Raw genomic sequence first — 20,653 nt, forward strand, 5'->3', positions numbered from 1 at the left:
GCCACGATCCCCGCCTCATCCCCGTCACAACCCCGCCCCGACCACTTTTCCCCGCAATATCCCCGCCCCGCCCCGTCCCCGTTTGAACCGGGGATGGAGGACATGAAACGGGGATGAAGGCGGGGGTGGAGGATAAAATCCATCCCTGCTGCGGAGGCGGGGCGGGGGTGGAAACCTTGTCCCCCGCCCCGCCCCGCCCCGCCCCACTGCCATCCCTACTCATGTGGACAGTGACATGTATGGCTATTATTTTAATAAATGTAGTAATTTTTTATATCTTTTAATATTCTTAAGCATTAACTGTCTCTTATTTGTTTTCAGGTTGTGAATTTTAATATGTGGGGCCCCATCCGGGGTTTCTCTACTTCGGAGAGGGTTCCTCATCATAAAAAAATAAAAACATATTTTTAATAATAAAATATCTAAAAAATATGTTCTTATGTCTTATTTTCTAAAAAAATAAATTAATCTTGTAAGTCAAACCCTCATCCCGTGTCCTTGTATCTGTCTAGCTTTGTGACATAGCTTTTTTTATATATTTACACAAAGAAACCACCCAAGAATCAGAGGTGGTCTAGCTGTGCTAGCTCTGCCTGTCTTACTTATGATCACTGTCCTGGCAGCGTAAATCTCCACTGGCTTACCCCTTGTCCCGAGGGAGTCGCCATGCTTCAGCTTGAGCAAGGGATGACGCCCATAGAATTTGAACCTTGATCGCCTGCCTAGCGGCTTAGGTCCCATCCCACTACGCCAAACCCCCTTGGGGCCTTAGTATAGTTCAATTATTGGTTCAAAGTTCGATTTAGACTGTAATATGAAGTAATAAGACACGCCAAACTTAAGGGGAGTGGGACCCCAATTTGAGTTTGATGGGAAGACGGACCAAGACCTTATCAAGATGACCTTGGCTGAGTCACAAGGGACGTCTTAATCTCGGTTGGTTTGTGGTGAAAGAAATTCACTGATTCAATGCCAGGTGAACTAAATCCATGGTAGCTCACAAGGGTCTCAATTACTGGTAGGGGCGCCTTGTGAAAGTCACCAAGCTGAAGGGATATCATGATCAGTACAAATGTCAAAATCTATGGTTGTGTGTCCCTTGTGATGAACTCTTTGGTAAGCAAGAGAGACCTGTGATTTTTACACCGATATTGAGCTCGCGAGTGAGAGGTGGTTTTTCCCGATTATCATAAAACAAAAAGATGCCCAAGGTAGCCTACAAGGCTCTGTTCATCTGGTAGGGGTGACTTCTGAATGTCACCAAGTTGACGGGGATGTCATAAGTTTGAAAGCATAGGTGGCGTCATTTGCCGCAAGGAAGAAGTTGGGTAAGGGTTTTACCAACCAGAGGCCGGCTAATGTGAGATCGGTGATGGAGAGGTTTTTTCCTTGGATTATCTAAATAAAGCATGGTAGAACAATAGACGCCAAAATTGTGTGTAAGTGGCATGTTTCTATGCAGTATAAACTTGCCCACTGAGATCCTCTGACCCAAAATAAAACAAGTCACTTCAGATATTAGAGAAGAAAAGATTAACCATGCATGTCCGCTCAACACAGTTTCAGTAAGGACGAAAATATTTTTTTCAGATATTTTTGGATCTGATTTATTCTTGGTATAATGTAATATTAATATTTATTAGTGTGTTGATTTCTCTAATGGATAATTTTACCCATTAGAGCTCTTATGTGCAGAAAGCTTTCTGATCAAAGATTAAAACCAGAATATCTATTATTGTAATTAATTACTAAATAATAATTACATTAGAACAATGAATCTCTGTGGCAAACTTCAGGCATCTTCATCATCTCTTCTTCTTGTCCTGCTGCCTCATCTAATAGCCACTTCTCTAGCAGGGAGAGAGGATGGTGACCCTCAATTATTTGCTTGCTTTCATTCATGGAGCAATCAGATGAAGACTTGTCGTATGTAAGGCTGCTGACGTTCTCAAATGCAAGCAGGGACTCCAGCTCTTCCTGTGACATGATCTCTCCATTGACATGCTCAGCTTTCGGTTGATTGCATGCAATGGCTGCGGTGGTGGTGGTGATGATACCGTTGCAATTGGCATCGCTTGAGTTCGGTTGAACCGGGGTTTTGTGAGACGACTTGGGGGAAGACCTTATCCAACCTTCAAGAAGCCTTGATATGTTCTCTGTGCTTGATGCATAGGTTGAGCTCTGACTTAGCCTGGATATTGGACTAAATTGGTCACTGTCTGATCTCCCATGGTTGCTACTTGGAACTAGCTGAGAGTTACTCAACCCAGAAGCCATATGGGTATCCAAGGCTGTTTGGAATTTCTTAATCTTCTTCTTCAAATGGGTGTTCCAGTAATTTTTTATGTCATTATCTGTCCTTTGAGGAAGGTATGAAGCAATAGCAGCCCATCTGAATATTAGAACAAATACAATTAAAAAGGGTGAGTAATGAAAGTGATTTAGTTAGAGTGTATTTGGTTAATATGGGCTTGTACTCTTGTTGTCAGAGAATTTTAATAAAACATACTTTAAGGCTAAGATTGAGGAATTCTTTCAAGCAAATGTGTAATTTCAAGAGAGAGAAAATACCTGTTGCCCAACATGGCTTGAAGGTGGATGATCATTCCTTCTTCATGTGGAGTAAAATTTCCACGTTTTATTCCCGGTCTCAGGTAATTAGTCCATCTAAGTCTGCAACTTTTACTGCACCTCATCAAACCTATAGGAACAAACAGACATGGAAAGAGATGAATGATGGGAGACAACTTGTCTTGAGACTTCTAGTGGGATCTTTTAGACTAAGAATCACAAACCAAGAAAAAGGAAAAAACTAGTGCGTTACCAGACCTTGAATCTAAAAGAACAAGTTTAAAATGGAATTAGAGAGAGAGAGAGAGAGAGAGAGTACCAGTATGGGTGGGCACTGATCTCCAATTCCCAGGACCATGTTCTTGTATATAAGAAACCAGTATGATATCTTCTTCGGGCGTCCATGGTCCTTTCTTGATCCCAACCTTATCGCAGCACGGTGGTCTTCCCATCTCTCTCTCTCTCTCTCTCTCTCTCTCTCTCTCTCAGAGGACTTCTATTGACACCAGAGCATATTGATGAAGGTTATTCTCTCTTTATAAACAGCAGACTCGGCAAAGAGAACCTTTTATTCACCGGAAATCTACCACGCTGACCCGCTTTGCTTCTCTCTAGCTTTTCTCATAAAAAAGCAAATTATAAATACAAAGTCGGCTGTGAGGCTCAAAATTTGTCTCCAGTGTCATCACATGAATCACTCCATCTTCCAGCCAAAAAGGATGCCCCCATATTCAATCAACATAACCAATTATATACTTCATCACAGATCGAGATCAAAAATAATTTTCTACCATCATTTTCGGTGAATAACTCTTCATACCATACGACTACTGTTTGGCTAATTAATGGCTCTCCAAAGAGTATATCATGTTCTTCTGTCTACTACTAAATATTTGCTTTCCACACACACACACACACAAAAAAAAAACTAGATATGCTATGTGGCTCCTTGTTTGTCATAATTGCACCACCTGGGTAGGTTGGCTTGGGTTTGGTTGTAAACTCTATTTACAAAATTGGTAGGACCGTTCAAACTATATGATACCGTTCATGCTTTTTTCAAGGCATCTTCTTCAAGTCAAATATGCTATTCCTGTAAAAATGAAAAGATGAAAGAAAGGAGAAATATTTTCTTTAAGAAAACAAAAAAAGATAGGAGAAGAGATGGAGATTCGACTCAGATCAGTTGCCCAAGTTGGTCTTTTTCTGTTTTTGATAACCGAAAAAACCCATCACATTTGCGAGGTTATTGTGTAGAAACCCCAAAGTCTAGAAAATACGTTCAGCTTCCGCCCAAGGAACGCGTACCCATGGGTTTAGAACTTGTGACGTCCCTTCAAGTTGGTGACATTTACAAGCCAACCCTACTAGATGGAGGCGTCCTTGTGGGATTGTCCAAGTTGGTCATTGACCAAACGACTTTAAGTTAATTGATAAATTGGAGCAACTCAAGAACAAGGCCAGTTCCCGACATGGGTTTTAAGTCGGTTTGAAAATTCAACTTCAGTTGAATTGAATAAAACTAGGACAATTCAGTACGAGTCAGTTTCAAGGTATGTACTACCTGTATATGTTTGTCTGAAAGACAGTGAACTGTAGCCAATGTGCTCGTTAGATATCCTGAATCACGTCAATGATCATCAGGTTTTTCACTTCACTGGCAGGGCAAACTGTGAAACATGAGACCCTGTGACCAAGTGACTGTTAAATTCACAGGCCATATTTTATCATCAAACCTTACTTTTACTAGTCCAGGTCTTTCCTAGACTCGGCATAGATAATAAAAACTAGGCAAGCTTAGTTAGTGTATTCAAAACTTTGTCCTTTCCAGGCAGCCCAATAGCAAAGCTTCACTTCTTCTTATCCATGGACACAGTAGGCTGGGGCTTTTGCTCAGTAAACAAAGAGTCCTTAATTAAGCCAGTAGTAGAACTAATAAGTCTAGGAATTTCTAATTGGAAACCTCCTTAGGAGCAAGTCGAAATCCAACTCCAACAAACTCAAATATAATTTTGGCCAACCCGGTAGTGAGTCACTCTCTGCTGTTCAAGAAAGTAAATTTAAGTGCCAAAATATCTAAAAATAATTTTTACAACTGGCCACAAGGCTCCTTTCATTTGGAAGGAATGAACAGTGAATTGACCAAGTTGACAGGACTCGAAGAGCTCAAACCCACAGGTTTGCATCTTTTGCCCAGGGAGACTGAAGCTGAGTGTACTCACTGGTGGGCAAGGAGGACCAATAGTTTTATGCCAATAAACTCGGTGTGTGGCAATCTTTCGCCGATTAATTGTAGCCAGCTATTATTTTCGTGTAATTGACTCATTGTGACTCGGACAAGCTGATTTGTGGCTTGGTGGCCTCAAAACCTAGCCATAAGAATGGTGATCACCTAAACCAACTAAATGCTATCAGGGGACAAGATTAATTAATGGCTTGTGATTTATTTGGGTTGTAAAATTTAGTTAGGTGACCTATCATGGACTACCATTTACATGAGATCCAGGGGTAAGCCCTTTTAGGCTGTTAAGACAGCAACCGCAAATACGGCAGGCTGAGCCAGCACAACTAGGTCTCTGCCCCTGGGCCAGTTTCTCCAAGTAAAATATCAAAAAAAAAAAACTTTTTTATACGAATAAATAATAGTGTGAAAGATTCGTGGCATTTTCCTAGCTAGGACCATAGATTCTAATGAGAATATCAGTTATACTAATTTAGAGTCACCTATTATGCTACAATTGCAAAAGGGACTGAAACTATTTTCCATTAATATATGGATTTTTTATGAGAATAAGTTTTGCAACCGGACTATATGGCATGCTTTACGAATCTCTAAAAAGCACAACAAAGCAAAGTTGTCAATCAGAATATGCGGAAAAAATGGCAATCTCAAGATAAATCTGAATCGGTGGCTGATGATGATTTCTTGGCTTGTCTGGCCCAAAGTGAAGCCTGAACACACAAGAGGGAAGAGCTCTAGTCAATATGGAGAGAGAGAGAGAGAGATGGGCCTAGTAGAGTATGGAAACTTATGTAGCGTGCATATTTATATATATTTCCAATTGTCAGAAATGCCTAATTAATTCACACTTTAGTTTACATATTTCCAATATAATATATAAACTAAAGTGTGAATTAGGCATTTCTGACCTTTTTTTTGCAAATCCAACCTTGCAGTTGTGTTCGGCACAATCCATTTGCGGGGACTGATAGATCATGTATTGTTGATAGAAATGTGGTTTTTGGACACTAGGATATTTATAAAAATTTTGAGCCACTGATTTTTAAGCCTTAAAAAGATCCTACTTACATATCATAATTGGATGATTTATAAGAGCTCTTTCCTATAAAACCAAGCAAGTAGATCAGATGGTAAAATTTTTAAAAAAATAAAAAAAAATTTATAAAAATCTTTGTCCATACTCTAGTTCACATATTTTCAGTTAACACACACATACACATATATATAGAGAAAGAGAGAGCTAGGCATTTTCAATACTTTCTTTGCAAATCCAACCTAGAAGATGTGTTTAGCATGGTCCATTTGCTAGGAATAGACTGTTGGATCATGTTTTCTTGACAAAAAAACTTATTTTTTGATACTTGAATAATTACAAAACTTTTGAGCCATTGATTTTTTAAACCTTAAAAAATCATGCTTATGCATTGCAATCAGATTATTCAAGAGCCAGTCCCTTTAAAACGAAGCATGTAGATCACATCCATTTGGCCAGATTTAAGAAAAAAACAAAAAAAACTCTGAAAATCTCAGTTGACACTGGTTCTTAAATTTTCACCAATTTTCTTTTGTTTTCCTTTTTTTAATTTTGACTGTGCAAATGTGTTCTACACAATCACATTAGTAAGGATTAGTTTTGGAATCATCCGATTCCAATATATAAGCAAGTTTATTTAAGAGATAAAAAAATCAACTGTCCACAATTAATCACCCTATATATATTGTTTATTTTTTCTAAAATTTCACCGTACATATGTGATCTACATGCTTGATTTTATATAAATTGATACTTGGATCGTCCAATTCAGACACACATATATGTTTTTATAAGGTTTAAATCAATGGTCTATAATTTTCAAAAATATTCAATGCCTAAAAAGACATCTTTTTATCGAAAAACATGATTCGAGTGTCATTTGCTGGCAAATAGATCATGTCGAATACATCTGAAGGGTCTGATTTGTGAAAAACAACCCCTAAAACACTTATTCACTGGTGGTAGGCTGATGGTAAGCTCAAAAAGTGGTAGGAAACTACCACTATATATATTTATATTATTTGTATTTTTATTAAAAGGTGGCACTTACGTTTGGCACCATTTCCTGTTTTGGCCGAGTTTAGAGAAATATGTCAAACATGGCCAATTCATTACTCAAAATATGTCAAACACGAGTTAATTTTTTTTTCTTGATAGTTTTACACTTTTATAGCCTAATAAATTAAACATCTTGGTGAAAGTACTTGTTTAAGTTGTCTCCTGAAAAAATTAGGCACCATGTAAGTGTCACCTAGCAAAATCAGGCAACATCTAAGTTGTCGCTTGAAAAAATCAAACATGTAAGTTATTGCCTAGAAAAATCAGGCACCTACAATTTCAGGCAGTAAAAGGGCAAAAGTGTCAAAGTAAACAGCACATTGGCTATGCTTGTTATATTTTCTAGTTAGCGGTCAGTAATGGTATTTTCAATAAAAGCAACCGCTTTGCTCATTACTTTTGTAATGTTTTTTACATATTTGACCCTCTAAATGTGATTTACATGTTTGGGATAGTAAAAAATAGTGCTTGGATGATGTTATTTGAACTTGTAAGAGTTTGCCGAGGACAAAACGTCAATGGCCTAAAACATAACAAATATTCAACCCTCATAAAATCATATTTTTATGTAGAAAAAATATGATCCAAGGGTCAGTTCCTGCTATTTTGACCATGCTAAACACATTCAAAGGGGTTCAAAACAACATCCTATTATGAGTTTCAGCTAGAGGGTTCCTTACCCACGAGGGTACCAAACTCTCTCTCTCTCTCTCTCTCTCTCTCTCTCTCTCTCTCTCTCTCTCTCTCTCTCTCTCTCTCTCTCTCTCTCTCTCTATATATATATATATATATATATATATATGTGTGTGTGTGTGTGTGTGTGTGTGTGTGTGTGTGAGAAGGGGATGGTCTACTCCTTGTCCTCTCCTTCAAAATCTGTATATTAGATATGTTCTTTTGGCAAATCTGATTGTATAGTTGTGATCTTCATGATTGAAAACATATTATTAGACTCTTGGATCAATTTTTTTTTTATGTGTAGGTAAGATTTTATTACATAGAAAATTTCAAAATTTTCGGAACTTTGATTTTTCGGTCCTTATAAAATCCTATCTACAAATAAAAAAAGTTTGATCAAAGAGTTTATTCATATGTTTTCAACCATGAATATCACATTCATATGGCCAGATTTGCCAAAAAGCATAATTAACATACAAATTTTGAAGGGTAAGATAGGGGTGGACCATCCCCATCTCTCTCTCTCTCTCTCTCTCTCTCTCTCTCTCTCTCTCTCTCTCTCTCTCTCTCTCTATATATATATATATATATATATATATATATATATATAGAGAGAGAGAGAGAGAGGCAATTCTCCTAAAGGTGTAATATATTGCTCGTGTTTATATGAGATAACCAGGGAAAGATAGGGAATATCATTTACGTACGACTGGAGAACCAGAGTAAGCTTTTATTGGAACGTTGAATGAGAGCTCCTCGAAATTTAATGAAGTGAAAAATGACGACAACATGTTTATTGAATTATTTCTCATCTAGTTGGCTCTTGATAGCCACCTCGAAAAGCAATATGATAGCTGTATACATATTTATTTCCCAGTGGTCACACACACGCACACATGCATGCATGCAAGACTGACAAGTAGCTGGATAATGACAGAGCTAGTGCTCCAGTTTTACGCACACATGGAAGCTCATCTACTCGATGATAAGTTGAATTACAAAGGAAATTGGGTCGAATCAAGGATCAAAAAGTCGTTTTCTTGGAACCTTACTTTGATAGAGTGGAAATGCTGTAGGTCTCATCTGATTCATTGCTGTTTGTTCTCGCAACAAATTAACATCAAAACTGCAGTCATCCCAAAGTGACAAGTCTTGTAAGGGTAACGTTGATGTCATTTTGCATCTGCGTTTACCTCGCCTCCCACTCTCAAGAACGGATCACATCTGACATCTGATGGGATCCATCCTACATTCAATCCAAGCCGACCAAACACCTATTAGGATTATTCCACATTATCGTCTGGAAGTGGACAGACATCCAAATACATCAATTGGATCGGCCCTATCCTACGACATACCATCTCTTAAAAGAAAAAAACAACATATGTCAGAGGATAGGACCCTTTTTTGCCCAGTCTCCCCTCACCTGAGGAAGGCACACTTTGAGTGTGCCGTTGCAACTGACTGCCCTCCATCTCTAGGGTGCAGACTGTCAGCTGTGGGGCCCAACAGATAATGGAGGGCAGATCAAGTGCAGCGGCACAATAAAATGTGCAATGTGATTGTACCGGATCTACCATCTCACCTGAGGGCTATGAATTTCATCTTTACAACAACCTGCATGCTTAAGAAAAAAATTCCAATTCACCTCCTAGCAAGCAACAGTCGCCTAGGTGTGAAAATGGCATGGATTAGTTGGAGAACATAACCCATGTTCAATTAGCTAGCTAATCATATTTTTTATTGCCTCGATGACCAAGGTCCAAATAAGCACCCGAATCCAATGTGAAACCAAACTGGATTAGACCGCCATGTTTGAATTCCGTGGACCTCTAGGATAGATCCGTAGACATGCAAATCATGGCATGGGCCCTACACATCGATCCTACCTCTCTCAAATAATGAGAAATGCCATTAGATCAAGTACTGAACCCGAACCATTTTAGGCTATGTTTGGGAGCCTTGCAATGGGATGGAAACACGGTTTCAGTGTCGATTTGCCAATGTTTGGTATTGAGAGATCGAGTTGCCAAAAACATCCAATCGCGAAAAGTGTTAAAATGTGGTGTTGAGACCAGTCCTAATGCATTGTTTCAGCAACGCCACTCCACTGCTGCCAAACACCAGGAGAGTATTCCGATTCAAGGCCCCCGAAACATGTCCTTAATGTTGAAATGCCTTGGTCCAGATCCGCTTGGGTTATTCCGTCCCGTAGGAAGCGAACCATCATTTTCCCGAGCAAGCCCACAAGAACGGGAGGTCCGTGCCCGACCAAAGCTGGGGGGGGGGGGGGGGGGGGGGAGTGTGGACCCCATGGACATTTGATGTTGGGCAGAACGGACGGTGGTGCAGACCACGTCTGCCTGTCTGTCATCTTAAATGTCCCTGGGGCCCACAATTAACTCTTTTTGGGCCCCGCCTGTTTAAAATCTCAATCGAGCAGAATCAGAAGATAACGTGCGACGACTCTTTTACGGAAGCAGATCAGGTCATGCTGAAAATGAGCGTTTTTGCTCATGCGGACATCGTGACCGTCTGTTTGCATTTTGGATGAATGCCACGTGGTTTTGTTGACTTTTGAGCTTTTTAAAATGCAAATTGGATGGCCACGATGTCAGCATGAGCAAAAACGCTCATTTTTCAGCATGACCTGATCTGCTTCCCTCTTTTACCACTTCTGAAGATGGAGGTTCTGATGCCATTTCGGTGGGACCCATTCGAAAACGAAAAAAAACTAATATAGCTCTACTCGTGTTACTGTCAAGCCTGACGTCTGAGGTCAAGATTCCCTAGACTACGTTTTGCAGGCGGCACTCATGCTGCTGGCTCTTGAGACCATCCTTCACCAAGACACCTTTGATGACATCAGGGTATTGTGTTTTATGTAGTTTTCATAGGAAATTGTCGAGCTTAGCATCTCTTTCCCTCCCTTTGCGCATAAAACAAAATTTCAACCATCATAGTGGAAACTTCCCATGCTAGCATAAGGGAGACCCAGTTTTTCCCAACACCATTTTCATCATTTGTAAATCTCTTCATACCTCCCTTCACATGAAGGCTGAGCTGGCAGGAGTTTTTAGAAAAAAAAAAAACCATCCCTTCCATGAGAAGGAAACCATCTAAAGCCTCAGAAAGTGTCCACCATGACTAAAGTTCTAGTGAAAAGATGGTCCCCGGTAGAAACTACAATCTCACATTTAGTGGAAAACTGTTTTTTTCCCTTTCAAGCGGTAGTTATTAAAGCCAGAGAACAGATGTGAAGCAAGGGAAAATCCCTTGGGGTAAAAGACGTATAATAAAACCTACATCGACAACCAAGAACAGCAAACCGGAATCCTCAGGCATTGAAATGCGTCCATCAAAACTCCTAGGCTAAACTTTTCCACATTGAAGAAGCTACATCTTCTAGACGTGACCAGGCGCTGAATGAAACTTATAAAGCTTAGATGTGATAACAAAAAAGCCGCAGGGAAAAAAGATCACCTGGGGATTCTTGTAATTATGTACCGTCCTTTCTCTAAGTCGTATATAGTCTTCACTTGTGGTTTCAGACATTTTGATACGCAAAATGCAAAAATAACCGCCAAAAAGAATATTACAAACAATGTGAAGAAGGTAAGAGAGTCATTGCCCATGGTCCAAATCGGGGTTCCAGGTCCAGGTTCAGCTTCTATGGCTGTTTGGTGGATGAACGCGCCCAGTGTCCAGTCAAGAGGTACACTTCCTGCCTGATTTGCAAACCCAATCCTGTATTAAAACATCATTAGCGATTAAATATCTTCCATTCAAAAGGGGAGAATGATACAATAGGAGACAAACGGGATGCAACATGAAAAATGGAAATCACAAAAGTGCTCGTCGCTCCTTAAGGGGGGCGTTTGACTGCTTATCCAAGCTTGGACAGAATACACTGTCCTTGTCCAGCACAGACAAGGATAGACATGTTCTTGTTTAGGACAGTCTCAACACCCGTTTTTTTCATAGTGACCAGGTGTCCTTTGAAAGGGAACAAAAAACAGCATCCCGCAGCAGATGCGGAATAGCAAGCCCATGCGGCCTGTTTGACTGCACCAGTGTTCCGCAGGACACACAGTCGAACGCCCCCTAATTAGGCCAAGAGTCTCGAACAACTGATTCAAAAGGAACAAACACAGACCTCTTGGCATCCATGGGAATTCCAAGGCCATTGTGCAACAATGCGACAACATATGCTGATGAGAAGCAAAACTTTAACAGATCCTCTTCATCGATGCCAGAATGTTCATTCTTCAGTTTACTCCAATCTTCTTCACAGTACAGCTGTCCAGCAGCCTTCAACTCTGACAGTGATGCTCTTGGAACAAGCCCAAAAAACTATCAAAATAGACAAAAAAAGTCACAAAGAATAAGAATTCAAGTGCTAAAATCTATTGAATGAGAAATCAGAAGGAAAACCCATCTATAAAATCAAAAAAGCGAGAAAGAACCTTCGAAGTGAAGAAGAAGTCCTGTGCGGAAAAATATTTGCCTTGAAACTCAGGAATGGAGATGGAACTTGTTCTGCAAGGTGGCTTCATGCATTTATCTGAGCAACATATAGGAAACATGGTTAACAATTTCAGAACCTCTACCCAGTAAGCAACATACTAATTTTCCTGAGTGTGTACAAAATTCAGGTATTTTTATAGCATAAGACAAGAATTTCAAGGAAGTGCACCTCTCAAACAAACAATGATAAATCGTCTAAGAATTTGTGCAAGTCCCATACAACCTATACATGTGGATGCTTTGCTCCATGCATTCATTTCGCCATATGACCGGAGTCTAACTCAGGCACCAGAAAAGCAATGACACTAAAGATGTGGTCAAACATGTGTTGGACATAGACATGCCCTTTTTGTGACTTCCATCCAATTTCTTCAGTGATCTTTAGTCGTGATTTTGTTGGTAGTTGTTTTTCCTATTTGTTTGCCAATGGCATGACTATTAGTTAATTATCATGAGCAATGTCGTGGCAGTTAATAATTGAACAATAGAAATTTCCTTTTTTTTTTGTCAAAAACTTAACACTAATACATGATTTAATACTTCACTACATAATAATTTAAATTACCAAGTATATGCATAGGTCCCCTTGTGAAAGCATGTAGTATGTATATTAGTTTGTGTAAATAGACCATAGCATAAGGGTATTTTTGTCATCTTAATTATTCACAAGGGTGTTTGTCTTTTATCAGCCCTTGAATGGCTTGCATGAGGGCATTTTGGCCCATCACATAAAGTTGCAGCATAACAAGGGTCAACTCATATAATGGGGTGTATTATATTATATTAGCCCTAATACTAATGACGAGAGTGCTCCATTCAAACTCCCTTTCTTGCATTTGAAAAGGGAGATTTACAGCATCAACTAGCACTTTTGGGTTCAGGCGGTAAGCCAAAGCTGACATCATCCATCACCCAAATGACTGTAGGGATCATTTTTCAATACAAGGTGATTTACATCCACTAATATGCTATTTGAGATTAATTTAAAGGCAAATAGCAGGATTTTTCGAGTAATAACGAGTTAGATGTGAACTTTCCAAAAAAATTGCTTCAATTTGGGTCTTTTGACCAAATTTGAAATTTGAAGACTATTGTTTCAATTTGTGAGATTTAATGCATGACTTGGTTCCTTTAGACTTTTTTGCTAAAGAAACATAACTATTTGGTTGTTGGGCTGTTTGAAGAGCATTCTTTAAGTTTGGACAAGTTTTGTGAGGGATATAACCTAGCAGCAGCCTAATTTCAGGGCTCAGAGTTTGACTGAAGTGGTTCTGCTGGTATTTGGGTGATATTAGTGTTCTGCACATGTTTCGGGGATTTGTTAGAAACTACAGTGAAGGTAGACATTGGAGGCTTTAGTGTTTTAATATTTTGAAGTGAGAATACAGACCAGGGAGATTCTATTCAGTCGATCCAGTTAAACTTGATGAGAAACTATACTTCTAGGGCTGAATTCATGGAAAGAATGATTGAAGATCAAGGTCTTGTAGCTACTTTGATGGCTCTAAAAAATAGAGAAATGGATTATGATAACCAGATTAAAGAAGAGGATGAAGAATGTGAAGTTTATCCGGTTAAACTTGATGTGACGAACTATATTTTTCAGGCTGAATTCATGAAATGCATGATTGAAGTGGATTTTGATAACCAAATTAAAGGGTAGAGGATGAAGAATTGAAGTTCAAGTCATTGCTACTTGGTTCAGTGGAATAAGGGTCTTGCAATCAATCCTAAAAAAGTTTAAGTGACGGATGCTTGGCGTTTTTTTGCACAAATATATCAACAAGCAAATTGGGCAAGAAAATATGAATTAATTTAAGATCTCAGAGCTCTTAGGCAAGATAATAAGACCAGCTAAAACTTCTACATGAAGATGCAACAGTTATGAGATGCTCTTGCATTAATAAAGTCACATGAAAGTGCTTAAGTGCAAAGAATGCAAGACATGTATGGAGGCAAAGAATAAAGGAAAGGTGAATCACATGTTATTGAGTTCTTTATGGCTCTGCATCCAAAGTTTCATAATGTGATCAGTGTGATGCTTTATAAAGCTACATTCTGTACTCAGGCAAGCATGAGCAGAGCACACAGTTGAGGAGAGTAGGAAACTAAGAGTAAATCTTTGGCACTTGATCTATGAAGGATATTGATCAAGTGGTTACTAGGCATTTTACAGGTTTTAAACTTGTGCAGCTTGACACTTCACAAACTGACTTTAGTGGAGTGAGATGTACCTATTGCAAGGAACTCGAACATGTGAAGTACAGTCAAAGTTTAAAGAAGAAATCTGGAACTTCTGTTGTCTTTGGGTCTATTGAAAAAGCTAATTCATGTGAAAATTTATGAAGACATGATAGTTGTTAAAATGTATCATTCAATCTTTGTAATCTTATATATATAAAGGATGATACATATACATATATGGTATATATGCACATGTATCTTCCTAATTATATATATAAAATATATATTTCTCTATTATTAGGCATAAGGGTAGTTTAGTCTTTTCACCTTTTTACGCATATTTCATTTGGAATATGTTTGTAACTTTATTTTTATTTTCCTTTTTTTATTTTATTCATTCTTGTGGTTTGCGCCACCTAGGGAGGCTCCCCAAAGAGTCGTTGGGGAGCCCCCAACGGTCACAAATGTGACCGTTGGGGGCTCCCAACGACTCCTTTGGGAGCCCCCTATGTGGCTCCTCTCTTGTTATAAATAGGGGTCTCCCCCTTGTAAATTATTTACTCCTTTGGAGGAGCCTTTGCTCCATGTAATGGGTGTTACACCCTTCCTCTTTTCAATAATATCAACTTATGCCTTATAGGCATTTTTGCCCCTTTGTGGGTTTATGTGTTAGCACATTATGTGCTTGTGTTTTCCCCTTTAGTGGGTATATTCGCACTTCATGTGCATGTGTATTGGTTCATTATTGAACCTAATATATTCAAAGCCGTTTCCTTACATGGTATCAAAGCAAGGTTGAGATCGAGTTGCTCTTTGTTGCATTGGGAAGCGTGTTATTCAAGAAATTTTAAAGAAGAATGGTGAAGTTCTCGTTTCTCTCTTTTACTTATTTGATATGCATTATATTTCTTTAAGTATTATGCATTATGAAGAATTATATGTTTTTTCATATGTGTTTCTCCATGTCATTATGAGTTTGGATTCTTAACAATTCCATTGAACTTTTTATATTATTTTTCGTATGTCTTTTCTTAAAAAAATAAGTTTTTTTAAGAAAGTTATGTTAGAAGTAAAATGTTTGTGAGAGATGTAGCATTGCTCACATACTCTCATCATAATTATTTCATATTAAAGGTATGTGTTTACCCTCTAAAATGTCCTATATGAGTTTTTTTCATAATAACATGTGTCTTTGAAAAATGATGTTTTATTTTCCTACCTAATGAGTTCTTTTTCATACGAGCAATGTTTGATTAAGAAGGCATTTTTATAATATCGGTTGAATTAAGTTTGAAAAATGATCTCATAAAATATGGTTATCCTCTTTTCATTCTTCAATTCAATTTCGAGAATATGTTTTATTATAAGATTTATGGTCTTCATTAATATTGCATACTTATTACATATGTTTTAAATATTTCATGTTGTGTTTATTTAAAACATATTCATGCCATTGGTTATAATCTATTAAGTCATATAATATTATGAATTTTTGTTTATAGATTTATGCCATAACGCAATCCTAGTATTCTCTTTGGGGATTTTTTCCACTTTAATAAAGTTTTCCCTCTTCCTTTCGTATGTATCCTCATTTGAGAATTTTGTTTGTTAGATCTCTCCTTGAGAAGCTTTTTTATCCTTGTGAATCTTCTTATGAGTATATACTCTTTGAGAAGATTTCATGATTGTTATAAGCTTCTTTTTAATATTGATTTTTTATGAGATTTTTTTAATATTACCATCTTTGTGAAAGCTTGAGAGTCTCATGCATTTGCTCCTTTTTATACATGCATTATTGCATGTTTGCTATTATTATGCTTTTTGCGTATTTTGTTCAAGTGTTGTGAGTGTCTTCGTACACTTCTTTTATAAAGTATTCATGCTTGTATGTGTATTGTCTATTCATAAACATTTTCACATGGTACTCTCTTTTCAATAAAGAGATGATATATATTGCCTTTCTTAGGGCTTGTTTTGTCCCTTAGTGGACTTGTGAGATTGTTCCTTTTATCATTATAAGTGCTTCCGTAATTTCTTGTTACATGTCCTAAATTTGCTCATTTAAGATTATTGCCATTTTGGTATGCATATAATTGCAATTTATAGAGGCTTGATTTGATTCTTCGATTATTCCAAATCCGTCGTCACAACATGACATTGCTTAAATATTTCATGTTGTGTTTATTGAGTCTTTTGATAATGATCATGATTGAACATAATTTCGTATTTATGCAAAATTATTATAAGTCATATTGTTGTGATTGATTATGTTGGACCTTTGAATCGGCTCTCTTTGTAAAATCACATATTTGGAAAATGATTTCCCTAAGTGTTCATTGTCTTTTTATGACATTTATTTTTATCCATCACAAGTTATATGATGCATCAATCCTTTTTGTATGGCCTTATTATTATATTAGAGATAATTGTTGACGTGAGTTAAGGGCACCTTGTGTTATGTCATTTTAGATTGTCCAATTACCATATTAAAGATGGTTGTTGAGGTGAGTTATAGGCACCTTGGGACTCTAGAATGATTTGTTATATGATCTCTAATTATGAGTGTGTCACTCGTTTTCTTTTGGCCATTGATCTTATGGATGCTCTTATTTATATATAAATGTGATGGATATATGGTGTCTTGGAACCTTAAATGTTTTAAGGTATATTTAATTCAAGGGTGTTGGGGTTTATTGCCCAACCTTTTATTGCTTATGAATCTTATGAGTGAATTTGCACATTTGTGATTTCGTGTTTTGTGCTTTTGTGCACAAGTGTTCCAAGTGTTCTTGGTATGTGTATGTTCTTACATTTATATTGTTCCATCGATTATAGTATCTTGTTAAAGATACTTTTACATGCTTTTGTGCACAAGTATTCCAAGTGTTCTTGTTGTACGTATGTGCACATATTTATTTTCAAAATATTGTCCAAGGTTTTATATATATGTTTGTCATTACAAGTTGTATTACCTCAAAAGTCTTCTCCTCTTATACCTCTTATCTAAGTGTCATCATATGAAGACAAGACATATTATTACACCATTGTGTGTTGGTAGCCCTTTGTTGGCTTTGCTCTCTTGGTCTAGTAGCAGAACACACTTGTCTTGAGTGTTATTATATGTAGACAAGGCACGTTGATTCACACCATGGTATGTGATTTTAGTCCATGTTGGCATTTGTGTCCTTGTTCTAGTCGCTGAAATGTATGCCCATGGTTGGCTTCTTTCACTCATTTCAAGTGTCATTTTATGTAGACAAGAGATGTATTGTGTTTCAGGCCATAGTTGGCTTGATACTCTTGTTCTAGTAGTTGAACATACTTGGTCTTTAGTGTATTTTTACGTAGACAAGAGATGTTTTTTGTCCATGTTGGCATGTATTTTCTTGGTCTTACCGTTGATGCACTCATTTCAAGTATTATTACATGTAGACAAGAGGTTCTTTTACACACCGTTGTGTGTATCATTGGCCTTTAATGGCATTATATTTATGTTCTTGATCTAGTAGCATACACACTTGATTTGTGGGTTTTGGAGGACTAATGAGGTAGTTGTTTGTAATGGATGAATTATTGTTGAAATTTGTGAAATTTCATTTATATTTTGTCTTTTTAAGATACAAGTGAATCATAACATTAATATGCATATTTTAAAATCAAATTGATTTTTTGGTCACCTTTTATATTTGATATGCAAAATGAGTTTTTGTAATCATTTGAGTGAGATGTTCCTAAATGTGTAAGGTTTTCTACTCAAATAACTCTCATTATTTTGCCTCTTAAGTGGACTTAAAACCTTTTTGAACTCTTGTGTTTTATACACTCTTTTGAGCATTTCCCTTTTGAAATCGCTTTCAAAGGACTTGCTAAAAATAAAAAACACTTGTCTTTCTATCTTATCGGTTCATATTACTTGACTAAAGTATGATTGGAGCATGATCATTAATGACTCTTTTAGGGTGTTTATTCATTTCATGATATTTTATGCATATGCTCATTATGGCCTTTTGACCCTCATTCAATAAATTATGTGCAAGTTGTGCATCTTCGTAGGCTTCTTGTGGTGTCCCTTGGGGACCATTATGTTATTCCTCGTTATGAGGTTGTCTTTGTCCAATGTTGGACTTTATGAATGCATTATGCATTCTTGTAATTTGTTTTCGCTCCCTCTTCAACATGGTATATGATTATGAAAAATTGGTTTTCTAAAATAATTTTGCATACATAAGTAATTATCTTGTTCCATCAAATCTTGTGATGAATTATGCATAGAATATCTTTTTGCACCATTACTTTTGGATGAATTATATGATATGATTTTTTTTTGTTATTTCATCTTATTTGGAATATTTCACTTGATTAAAGTGCAAAGATATCTTTTACTTGGACTTCTTCTTGATTTGTTCCACAGGATCTTAAAAATGAGAGGAAAAGAAGTACCTTGGATAGATCATGAAAAGTGCTCATCGTTAAAGACTTTGGAGGAAGACATTTGCAAATTTCAATGGCATTCGAACTGAAGGCTCTTGAAGCCTTGAGATTCTTCCTCTTGCATTCTTCAATCTTTTCGTTCCCCCACGCAAAGTTTGAGGGGGGGGTGTTAAAATGTATCATTCAATCTTTGTAATCTTATATATATTTTATATATATAAATGATGATACATATACATATATGCATATGTATCTTCCTAATTATATATATAAAATATATATTTCTCTATTATTAGGCATAAGAGTAGTTTAGTATTTTCACCTTTTTACGCATATTTCATTTGGAATATGTTTGTAACTTTATTTTTATTTTTATTTTTTTATTTTATTCATTCTTGTGGTTTGCGCCACCTAGGGAGGCTCCCCAAAGAGTCGTTGGGGAGCCCCCAACGGTCACAAATGTGACCGTTGGGGGCTCCCAACGACTCCTTTGGGAGCCCCCTATGTGGCTCCTCTCTTGTTATAAATAGGGGTCTCCCCCTTGTAAATTATTTACTCCTTTGGAGGAGCCTTTGCTCCATGTAATGGGTGTTACACCCTTCCTCTTTTCAATAATATCAACTTATGCCTTATAGGCATTTTTGCCCCTTTGTGGGTTTATGTGTTAGCACATTATGTGCTTGTGTTTTCCCCTTTAGTAGGTATATTCGCACTTCATGTGCATGTGTATTGGTTCATTATTGAACCTAATATATTCAAAGCAGTTTCCTTACAATAGTGTGTTTTTTGACCTAGTGACTGGGCGATCCAGGCCGAGTCAACCGAGTCACTGGGTTGACCTGGCGAGTTTTTAAACTATGTCCTGGAGAGGGCACTTATTATTTCAGCATAAGTGTGCTATTGATTTGGCGGTTCAAGCTCACTTTGGTAATTGTACAAAGTATGTTGATACATCCATAGAGACTAGTTTCAAGCTTCAACTCATAGCTAACGATACAATGTATGTTGATCCATCCATAGAGACTACTGTCAAGCTTCGACAAGTAATGGGAAGCCACTTAGTGGTGGTCTTATATTGACAATTGGTGGATAGCTTAATCTATTTGAGCATTTCTAGACCTGACATCACCAATGATGTACACATAGCGAACCAATTTATCAGTGCAACTGCACCAAGATCAGTTCATACAGCAACCATGTTAAGGATCTTGTGTTAAGAGCACTATGCATTATATCTTGTTTTTCTCATCACCATCATCATCAGCTTCTTCATAATTTATGGAGGATCAACTAGATATTGGCATCCAGCTGCTGACATTTGCATCTTTCTTGGTGAATCTTTGATTTTATGAAGGAGCAACAAGCATCAAAGGATTGCATTGTCTACAAGTTAAGTATATGGCCGCAGCACAGAGTAAAATAAGACTTATTTGGCTTCAGTGGCTCTTGAAGACATGGGTTTAAGTTGGAAAGTACTCCACTTCATTGTGACAATCAAAGTGCTATACATATCAGTGATATCACCAAGAATCCAAAATTTCATGAGTGCAATAAACACATTAAGATAAACTGTCACTGCAAACAATGAAATATTTGGATGGAGCCCTCTCCTTGCCTCATGTAAGATCCAAACAGAAGATTATCGACATTTTCATAAAATGTCTATCTGCAACTCAATTTTAACCCATAAAAAGTCTACCTACATTTCAATTTTACTCACTATCTCCAACTTGTGATGATTGTGCAAGCATGTAATGCGTACATTAGTTTATATGTCACATGTATATGTAGCAGAGGGGTATTTGTGTCATTTTTATTGTTTACAAGGCTTTTCATCTTTTGTTGAATAGTGTCTTGCATAAGGGCATTATGGTCCATCATGTAAAGTTGTATCATAACAAGGTCAGCCTATATAATGGGGTGTCTTT

General features: G+C 37.3%; 2 protein-coding genes across 2 annotated transcripts in view; both read right to left on the bottom strand.

Moving 5' to 3' along the window:
* Positions 1 to 1,764: 1,764 nt before the first annotated feature.
* Positions 1,765 to 3,493, bottom strand: LOC149814033 (transcription factor MYB60-like). Its single transcript, XM_089989233.1, has 3 exons — positions 2,891 to 3,493; positions 2,572 to 2,701; positions 1,765 to 2,392 (listed from the first exon to the last, which is right to left on the bottom strand). The coding sequence occupies exons 1-3, from the start codon at positions 3,021 to 3,023 to the stop codon at positions 1,765 to 1,767; spliced, it is 891 nt and encodes a 296-aa protein (XP_089845359.1). The 5' UTR covers positions 3,024 to 3,493.
* A 7,508-nt stretch (positions 3,494 to 11,001) lies between these two features.
* Positions 11,002 to 20,653, bottom strand: part of LOC149814034 (putative apyrase 6) — a 42,316-nt gene continuing 32,664 nt past the window's right edge. The window contains exons 6-8 of the mRNA XM_089989169.1: positions 12,050 to 12,147; positions 11,740 to 11,936; positions 11,002 to 11,330 (exon numbers count right to left, since the gene is read on the bottom strand). Coding sequence (XP_089845295.1) covers positions 11,063 to 11,330; positions 11,740 to 11,936; positions 12,050 to 12,147 — 563 coding nt within the window. The 3' untranslated portion in view covers positions 11,002 to 11,062. The remainder of the gene's footprint in view (positions 11,331 to 11,739; positions 11,937 to 12,049; positions 12,148 to 20,653) is intronic.

Source organism: Nuphar pumila, chromosome 15, assembly GCF_984573655.1.
Source record: "Nuphar pumila chromosome 15, dmNupPumi1.hap1.1, whole genome shotgun sequence".
Lineage (NCBI taxonomy): Eukaryota > Viridiplantae > Streptophyta > Magnoliopsida > Nymphaeales > Nymphaeaceae > Nuphar > Nuphar pumila.

Coding starts and splice junctions, on each gene's coding strand:
- LOC149814033 (XM_089989233.1), bottom strand. CDS start 3,023: ATGGGAAGACCACCGTGCTGCGATAAGGTTGGGATCAAGAAAGGACCA. Junction 2,702..2,890: donor ATCAGTGCCCACCCATACTG/GTACTCTCTCTC, acceptor TTGTTCCTATAG/GTTTGATGAGGTGCAGTAAA. Junction 2,393..2,571: donor CAAGCCATGTTGGGCAACAG/GTATTTTCTCTC, acceptor TCTAATATTCAG/ATGGGCTGCTATTGCTTCAT.